The sequence below is a fragment of the Muntiacus reevesi genome, chromosome 7 (genome assembly GCF_963930625.1).
Source record: "Muntiacus reevesi chromosome 7, mMunRee1.1, whole genome shotgun sequence".
NCBI lineage: Eukaryota > Metazoa > Chordata > Mammalia > Artiodactyla > Cervidae > Muntiacus > Muntiacus reevesi.
This window is the reverse complement of record NC_089255.1, coordinates 34923363-34932676: the sequence shown is the minus strand read 5'-3', so window position 1 is coordinate 34932676 and position 9314 is coordinate 34923363. Positions and strand designations below refer to the sequence as shown.

Below are 9314 nucleotides of genomic sequence, written 5' to 3'. Positions count from 1 at the left end.
GGGGCTAATTGGTCAGTAGTTGAGAAAAGCTTCAAGGACAGCCAGGTATCTGAGCTTTGACTCTGAGTCTTCTTTGCTCTATCCTTCCTCTGCGCCCATCGTTCCCCCTGTCCTCCATCCATTCATTCTGTTATCTGTGAGCTTGGGCTGAGGGCAGTCTCAGTGGACAAAAAGCAAAGACTCCTCCCCAGAAGTTTCACAAGGGCTGGGTTTTCCCTCCTGGCTTTCTTGCTTTAGTTAGGCCAGCCTTCTTTTTCATCTATCAGAAGAGCTCTCTTTTTATCACTGGACACTTGCACACACTTGCACTCAGGCAGCAGGAGTTACTCCCCACCTTCAGAGAATCAGCCTATCACTGCTGCTTTCCCGGCAGTTTCTGGGAAAAAGGTTCCTTATGGCTTTTCACTAGGCAGGTGGTGGGAGGGGGACGTTGTGTGTGTGTGTGTGTGTGTGTGTGTGTGTGTGTGTGTGTGTGTGTGTGTGTGTGTGTGTGTGTGTATGATGGAGGCATGTCTGCATTTCCAGGGATCAGTTGACCCCCACTTTGGCTTAACTCCTCATCCGGAAAGCTTTGCCCCGTCCCCCTCAACTAGCCAGACCAGCGTTCTTGGGCCTGCCTCCAGCGCACTCCTCCAGGCAGCCTGCGGACCTCGGCTTCACTGTGCTCGGGCCCAGCCTGAAACTCGACTCCCATGGACTCTTCTGCTCTGATGGTCCCTCTGACCACAGCGCTTGGACTCTTGGGACTCTGCTAGGGCTCTGGTGGGGGTTTCAGATGCAGCTCAGCTCTCCAGGACTGAGGACAGAGAACTGGTCCAGTGGAGGCTTCATGACTTCCTGCCCCCTAGGCTGCTGTGAGATGGATGGGTCCCTCCATCTGCAAATCGTCCCTGAGGTGGTGGCCCAGCAGATCTGGTGGCAGGCACTGCAGGGCCAGTGGAAGAAGTAACATAACAGGCACCTCTTTCCTAAGCTCCTCAAGCCCCTCATGTGTTTCTGTCTCCCAAGCCCAGCCCAAAGGCTGAGGGCGGCAAAGTTTTCCTGCTGGAGGGTTGAGGAGCAGAAGACCAGGCCCAAACTTGGTCCTCCTGATCTCCCCATAAGGGCACCATCAGGACTAACACTGTGATTCTCTTTGTTTCCATGGGGACTCCTCTGCAGAAGGGTCCGGGCCCAGGAAGTACAAACAGCTCGGTAGGGGAGTCTACAGAGTACCTGGTACTCCTGGGCATGCAGGTCCCTAGAAACTCTCTTTAGGGGAATTTTGCCTCCCTCTCAGGCTGTCCTGTGGCTTAAGTCCATCTGGATGAGCCTACTGGGAGAAAGTCTAGACTGTATGCCCTGGGGATCCGGGGTTCCATCACCCAGACTCAATCTCTGGGTGATTCTGCTCTCAGCTGAAAGGGTGAGCCTATAAGACATGGAAGCTAAGCAAATATAATCATCAATATCCACCCAATCAATGACAATGATGCAGAACAAAGATAACTAAAACTTGCAGTGAGTTGGATAAATTTCAGAGAAAACATCATGAAAATTACAGTACGGGCACTTGGGAACAGTGATAGCACACATCTTCCAACACCCAAACGAAGAGCAGGGGCAGTAGTCCTGCTATAAAGCCAAGGAATGACCACGGGGAATAGTTTAGTTCAAGATGCCCCAGACACCTAGAGGCTCTTACTAGGCCAGCAACTGTTTTCTATTTGTGAAAAAGGTCGTTATGTCAACAGAACCTATGGAGACCAGTGCCCATAGACTGGAGTAACCAGGTCTGTGCGGCAGCCGTGGAAGTGCCCGACTCACATCTCCTTTCAAGAGAACCTGCTGTGAGAAGAGGAATTGACTGATAGGTCCCAGCTGCTGCACCTTTCAATCAGCTATGATATTCATGTCCCCCCATTTCTGCTCAGTGGAGGGCTCTTCCAAAAAGCAGTCTTGGCCTGGGACTCCCCACTAGCTTTGCTGAGACTTTCTTAGAGGGGCACTGTAATCTGAGACTCTTCCCACCCAATTTTTCCTTCCTGCTCTCCTTTCTCAAGGGTCAGGAGACACTGTCTGACTATTTCTGCTCCTGTTCCTGTGCCCTTCCCCCTTCACAGCTGTTTTCTCCTATTAATCTCTTGCACATCTAATTCTGTCTTGGTATCTGCTTCTCAGAAGACCCAAACTGAAAGTCTATTATATTCACAGTCTGGATCTACTGGAAAGTAGATTCTCAGGGTGGACAATTCTGGAGAATTTTATAATAGCTGGAGAGGCCTGCAAACAGAATTCCTTGGGGAGTGTTGGAAGGAACTTTGGAGGAAAAGGGCTCAAAAATGAGAGAAAAAGAACACGATGCTTTGCAGCAAACGTAATGAGTTGGGGAACTTGCGATGCATGTTCATCTATGGAGGACCAAACACTTGATGGAGCTGGGTTTTCATCTCAGCCCCACCACCTCTTTGGGTAAGTCGTTTAGTCCTACTTTCTTCATATGTAAAATGAGAACACTTTTACTTACCTTGTAGGGTTGTTGTAAGAAGGGAGAGGATGATGAGTTAAAGTACTCCACTGAGCGGCTGGCACAGGTACTCTCAGTTCAGAGTAGCCATTGTGAATTCTTATTTCCCTTTAGGAAGAGAAAGGATGTCTTTCCTCTTGTTTGAGGCCAGGTAGGGACTGGTTCAATAAATAAATAAAAGCACTGGATTCACCCTGGGAGGGGGCGGGCCAGCAGGCTTGCTCTCCTTTTGGCCCCTGGGAAAGGTGAGGGCTCTGTATCCACCCAGGGGGAGGGTCAGTGGCTCCACTTGGACTTGGGTGTTTCCTGCAGAGGGTCTGTGTTATGGGTGGGACAGAGGTGGGAAGCAGAGGGGAAAGGACCTTAGAATTTAAGGTGACATGGTTTCTAGGCAGTAGCTTCAGATGGATGAAAGATGGATCAGAACTGGATCCTGGAGGTGAAGCCAGGACCCAGACCCAGAAGGCCAGGCCCCTTTGGGTTCCTCCTCTTTCCTTTGTTCATAACCCTCAGCTGAGAGAAGTTAAGCTGCCAGCCTCATGCTCCTGTGCCCAAGAGGACTCAGTGGTAGGGATGCAGTGAGTTTTAAAGGGGGCTTTGTCTTCAGAGTCACCAGGAAGTGGTGGAGGGCTTGGTTCCACGTGGGGATGAGGGTGGACCCAGTGAAAGGGGGAATCCTGAGTAGACACAGCCCAGGTGTCTAGTCCTGAGAATGCCCTCGGCCCAACCCTGACAACCCACAGCTCACCACATACCCCCAGCTCTGGCATGGGTCCCCAGTATAAGGCAAGCCCCACAAGGACTAGCCGCACCCATACAACTCTGCCACCTCCGTGGCAGCTTCTTTGAAGTCCATTTTTCTGAAAGGAAAGGTAGATCAGGGGCTGATTCTAGGGAGAAAAAGGACAGAAGGTGGCAGTTCATCTAAGCAGGCCCTCTTTTACCTCAAACCCTCCTCCCCACACCACAAGGTTTCTGGTTCTGGCTGTCAGGATGCTCTGTGGCCTGGCACCCTTCTCTACCTAGTAGAGAGTAGCCAATAAGCTAACCACATCAAGGATGGCATCTCATCCAGGGCAAGGACTGGCAAATGTCAGCTGGGCTGAATTGGGTTCTCTGCAAATGAAGGAATGAAAGAACTACAGAGGTAGAATGTGTGTGAATGCCCCTAAATCCACCCACATCCCCACCCCCAACCCTCCTTCATCTTCCTTAACCTTTCCATTCTCTCTTCTCTCTACACCCTCTCTCCCTTTGTCACTCTGCACACCCATGCCCCTAAAATTTGGGAGGTCCCTGGGAGGGACTTCACTCAGGATACTTAACTCTCTCTGTGCCAGGTTCTGCATCTGTAGAACAGGCTAAAACCTGTAGCATCTAGCTGTTGTGGGGTTGAAAGGAGATGAGGCAAACACTGCAGCTGGGCTCTATGCTGCAGGGCCTTGGGAGGGAGACTAAGGAGCTGCCTTGGATCTGGGACTGCAGTTCCCAGCCAAGGAGGAAGAGACTGGGGACAGAGTGGGGATGAGGGTGGGAGTAGGGGTGGGAGGTCCTGAAGGGCCGGAAGCTCAGAGATCTGACCGGGTGGCAGAGGAAGTGAAGGGCCAAAGGGCCCTGCCCAGAGGCAGCTCTGATCTCCAGTGCTGAGTGGACACAGTGTCCTGGGTTCTCCCTGTCCCCATAGGCCTCCGAGGGATCAGGTGTTCAATTAGCATTTCAGAGAACATCTATCGAACCAGGTGCTGGGTTGGGCCCTTTGACTCATTTTGTCTTCGTTACTCCTCACAGTGATCTATGTGTGAGATCTACGTAAGATAAGCATCATTATTCCCATGATACAGAGGAGCATATGCAGGGTCAGAGACAGGGTTGGACGGCTGGTGAGGAGCAGAGCTGGGACTCAATCAGTCTAGATGACTCCAAGCACAGTACTCTCTGTCCTGCATCAAGATGTCCACCTTGGTTCTGCCAGGCCATCTACCTCCTGCTGGTCCCTTGGGTTAGGTTCTGGAAATGTCACGTGAACAGGACAGATTCAGTCTCTCCTTCATGCAATTCACATTCTCGGTGGGAGAGACTGACAAGTAACTGGGCAGATATGGTGAGCGTGGTAGGTGCTATCTGAGGTAGAACCTCCAGGAGCTGAGGATCCCACACAGGGGATCAGTTAAGGCCTCCTGCTGAGTCATGGCAAAGAAACATGAGTGCCCAAAGAAGCCCCTTCCCCCAAATGTGGTTAGTCTACTTCTCCAAAGTCAGGCCAATAGCAAGGCCAGGTAAAAGTGACATCTGCAAGGAGGCCCTTCCCATCTCCCTCCCTCCCTCCCTCCCTCAGGCATCACCTCTCACCACAGCCCTAGGTCCCTGAAGTACCGCAGTTCCCATGGAGGATGTATGAACTAGGACTAGAGCCAGCTCTGACCATGAATCTCTCCTAGGGGCTCGACAGGCCCTGCCTCCTGTTCTCCATCCCCTGGTGGGTCTGGGGGTCTCTGGAGAGCAGAAGGTGAATGAGTCACACTGAGGCCCGTCTTCTACTACCCTGATCATACTCCTCCCACATTGCTCACAACTTCCTCTGAATCTAAGTCAGCAAAAGCTGGCCCCTCCACTCAACCTCCTTGCCTTCCTTATAAGTCTCAATGCCAGGAATAACCTCCCCCAGCTCATGCAATGATCCCTCTTTTCAACTGAGGGCCTCCTCAGTCAAGAAGTATGCCTGCCTAAGAGAAGGAATATCTTTACTTACCTTCAGGGAATAATCGTGTAGATGTGCTCTAGGCCTGGGGCCTTTCTTAATGGTGGCGCCCCAGAAGCTGAGTCAGTGATTGGTATGGCTTATAGGAAGCTCTCAAAGGTTCCGTGGTATGACGACGGCCCACTGCACAAGCTCTAGCGAGTGACAACTTTCTCTACTGCAAGCTCCCTCCCCTGTCCTGGGGAGAGGGACATCAGGGGGACTTGGTGGACACACAGGAGCTCAGAGGGAGAATCAGAGATACTGACCTTGTACACAAAATGGCTTTATTAAAAAATTCAGCTATTAGGAAAACAAAGCCTTCTCAGAGGTTCTATCAAAAAGTACAAATTTTAAATAAATGCATCAGAAAAGTGGCAGCCAGATACACCAGCCACAGTCACAACCCTGGGGGATGGGAGAAAGTGCCCAGAGTCCCAAGAAGAGGCTGGGCACAGGGGTCTTTGGATGCTGCAGAGCCAGGTACTGGAGCTACCAGGCAGGGGCCCTTTCAGTTTACCTTTCCTTGGAAAAAATGGAAAGAACCTGGCAAGTATAGGAAATTCTAAGTCTGAAGCAGAACGATACAGAAGTCATTTATAAGGCACAACTGACTCCAGCCCTAAGGCACATGAAGTGGATGAATGGGAGATCAGAGCCATATGGCCCCCAGTTCCAGTCATGCTCCTGGTTGGCACCACCTCTGGGTTTGGCTACAGGTTAAATTAAGGTTGATCACTTGATCAGTAAAATCCCTGCAGGCAGGGCCATGGAGCTGGTCTTGAGAAGAGATGTATTGCTTCACTAGAAAAACTGGTATCTTGCCCTGGCAGGGCAAGAAGGATCACACTGGCTCCCAAGAAACGCCCCTATGGAGAGCACCAGGTCACCCGTCCAACCTTGTCGTCTGAGCCACTGTGGGCACCCGTCCTGGACAAGAAACTTCCAAGGGCAGTCCTTTCCAGCTAGGCATTTAGACAAAGAGAAACGCTGGAGCCAAGGTTTCACTGTATGGCAACACAGACGCTGGCATTGTCAAAAGCAGTCCCCAACAACTGCTGGCCCACACCCATGGTCACTGGTGACAGGCCTCCCTGGTGACATTAGGCAGTGGGTAGGCGAAGAGGGAGAAGTCCAGGATGTACTTGGGCAGGACGTCCTGCAGCAGGGCGCGTGGGGCACTGCACAGGTGGTAGTGCAGGCTTTCGGGGCTGGCTGGCCTGTACCAGGCCTGGCGGGCTGGGAATCGGACATGGGGCGGTGCCCGCACCCACTCCAGCACCTGATTGGCATCTGCCTCCAGCCGCTCATAGGAGCCCACAAAGTCATAGCGCACCGCGCAAGGCTGGCACAGGTGGTACACGGGCATCCAATGCTCGTTCATGCGCTCGGGGTCCTCATCAGCCAGGTATCTCAGGAACTCAGGGAAGGTGACATCGTCCCCCGCAGGGCTGGGCCCGGCTCCAGCCCTGTACCTCCTCACGATCTCCACGCCGTAGCGCTGCTGGTACTCTGGGATCTGGCCGAACTTGTTGCGGTAAGCAGAAAGAAGGCGCTCCAAGGGGTCCCGCACAAACAGGAACTTGAAGTAGTGCTGGAGGCGGTAGCGAATCTCCTCAGGCCGCAGGTCGGCCAGGAACACCAGGTCGCTGCGGTGGTCCATCTTGAGGCGGACGTCCACGTTGTCCAGGACGCCCGCCAGCACCTTCAGAACCCGCTTCCAGTTGGAGCAGGCCACCTTCGGCACGTAGCAGTAGAGGAAGCGGTAGCGGTCACTCACGAGGATGTGGCGCAGCAGGGTGCGCCGCTGCCCCACCGGCAAGTCCCAGGGGTCCCGGGGCATGCCCGGTTGTCCGCACACTGCCCGCAAGGTGCGGTTCCGGACGTCCTGCCTCACCTGCAGGTCCGAGTCGCCCGCATCCAGGGACAGCCTCCCAGGCCTGGGGACCGTCCCGCGCCCGACCGCGTCCTCGCGGTTGGGAGGGTGCAGGGGAAGGGGCTTCATCTCGGCCAGGATGCCCCGCTCGATCATGAGCAGCAGCCCGCTGGAAGCCACGATCACCGCGAACATCAGCATGGACGGCAGCAGCAGGGGCGGCCCGCCCAGCCCAGCCCGGGCCCTGCCCAGGGGCGCCCGCCTCAGCGCCCGGCCCAGGGGCTCGGCGCCATTTGGGGCCGCCAGCGGGGTCAGCGGGCGGGGGAACATCGTGCTCCCGGGGCGGGGGCCTGCGTGGGCCCTGCTGATCCGAGGGCTCTCCGGGAGGCGGGCTCGGGCTGGGGGCGGGCCCGAGGGCTTGGACCCGCGGAGCCCGGAAGGGATCGGGGAGAGCAGCGCTGGCTGGAGGCCCCCGGCGCGCGCAGGGTGGCCCACTCCCGGGATGCGGCGCCGAAGCGGTCGGCGGGCAGCGGGCAGCGCGCGGGCGCGGCGAGGGACCTGGGCCGGATGTCCCGCCCGGCCGCTCTCCTCCCCCTGCCCCGCGGTGACACAGGCGCGGGGGCGGGCCCAGGCCAGGGGCGGGGAGAGGGGCGGGCCCCCCTGCAGTGAGCGGGCTGGGAGGGCGCGTGCGGACCCCTACCCTGGAAAGGGCGCCTGAGCCAGGGTCGCTCTGGTCCTCCAGCCTTCCGGCACAAAAGCTGCCGAGGCCCCAAAGGCAGAAAAGACCGAGGCTGCGGTTCCGTCTCCCGCTCAGAGCGTGCTCAGGAAGCTGGACGGGCAGAACCTGCACTCAATGCCCGGCCGCCACACCCTCTGACCCGGCCGAGCCCTTACTCCAACAGGTCTGGAGGGAAGGGGCCGCTGCACCCTTCTCCCCGCCGAGTCCCAAATTTCTGGAGGTCCCAGTGTGCTCCCCTATCTGCTGTGTCCTGGCTACTCCAATAAAAAGCAACTAGACTGTCAGGCAGTGACAATGGATCAGTTCTATGGTGACCCTTAAGATTTAAAACAGCACCTAGTCGTTACAGTGTTTATCCATTGGGTAATGCTTAGATGTCTTGAATTGGAATCTTCTCCCCTGACTTCCCTCCTCCAGGCCTGAAGAGCTGGGACACTCTCTGGTGAGGGGCCGGTGACAGTTGGTACCTCATGACTACTGGTGTGATCATCACACATTTGAAGGGTGAGGAGCTGGGGCCACTTAGTAGCAACTTCCTTGCCTGCAGCCAAACTGTGTGCTCAACCCCACCAGGCTAGCCATGTAGACTAGAGGCAGAGACAGGGAAAGACTTGGATGTCAGTGGACAGTTTTTACTGATCTGAACTGTATCCACACTTCACTCTTACAAGTGGGCAGCCAATGAGGCTCTGAAACCGAGTAGTGTCCACAGTTGCTGGGGCAGGTGTCATCAGTTTTGTGTTCATTATCTCTAGCTGTCACAGCCACACTGCGCATACCCACTGAGCAGCTCAAGAAACAAGACAGGCTCAGGGAAGCTGAGACTCTACATGATTGGTCTGATTCTAAAACCTAAATTCCCAATCACAGTCCTTCTGAGATTAATGGAGCACAAATGTGGAGGGAGAAAGCAGCTGACCCCAGAACACATTGTACTGAGGGGGCAATGGCAAAGAAGATGCCAGAGGCTCTGAGTTTAGTGGGTGATGAGAGGAATTCAGAGGATGAGGAGTCCTCAGGAATGGGAAGCCTAGAGGGCTTCAGCTCCTCAAAGCAAACTCCCTACTCCCAGTCTGAATGCTAGAGTGCATCTCAGGATGCACCACTCACTGATTTAGAAGTTAGCTATCAGGGTTCACTCCTCACTAAACTGCTCCTTGTTTCCAAGAGCACTGAAGGTAGATTTCTGGTAGTGGGAATATTTCTACTGAAATCTTTAACAAAAAAAAGAAAAGAAAACAATAAGTACATCTTTTATGGGCTTTCCATGTAGCTCACTGGTAAAGAATCCACTTGCCAATGCAGGAGACGCAGGTTCGACCCCTGGGTTGGGAAGATCCACTGGAGAAGGAAATGGCAACCCACTCCGGTAGCCTTGTCTAGGAAATCCCATGGACAGAGGAACCTGGCGGGCCACAGTCTATGTGATCGCAAAAGTCACGACTAAAGTGACTGA

At 54.5% G+C, this 9314-nt stretch overlaps 1 protein-coding gene across 1 annotated transcript; it reads right to left on the bottom strand.

The window, feature by feature from the left end:
* Window positions 1–5513: 5513 nt before the first annotated feature.
* Window positions 5514–7829, bottom strand: CHST14 (carbohydrate sulfotransferase 14). The gene has a single exon (XM_065940436.1). It carries the CDS (start codon window positions 7447–7449, stop codon window positions 6319–6321), a length of 1131 nt encoding a protein of 376 aa, XP_065796508.1. The 5' UTR covers window positions 7450–7829; the 3' UTR covers window positions 5514–6318.
* Window positions 7830–9314: the final 1485 nt, after the last annotated feature.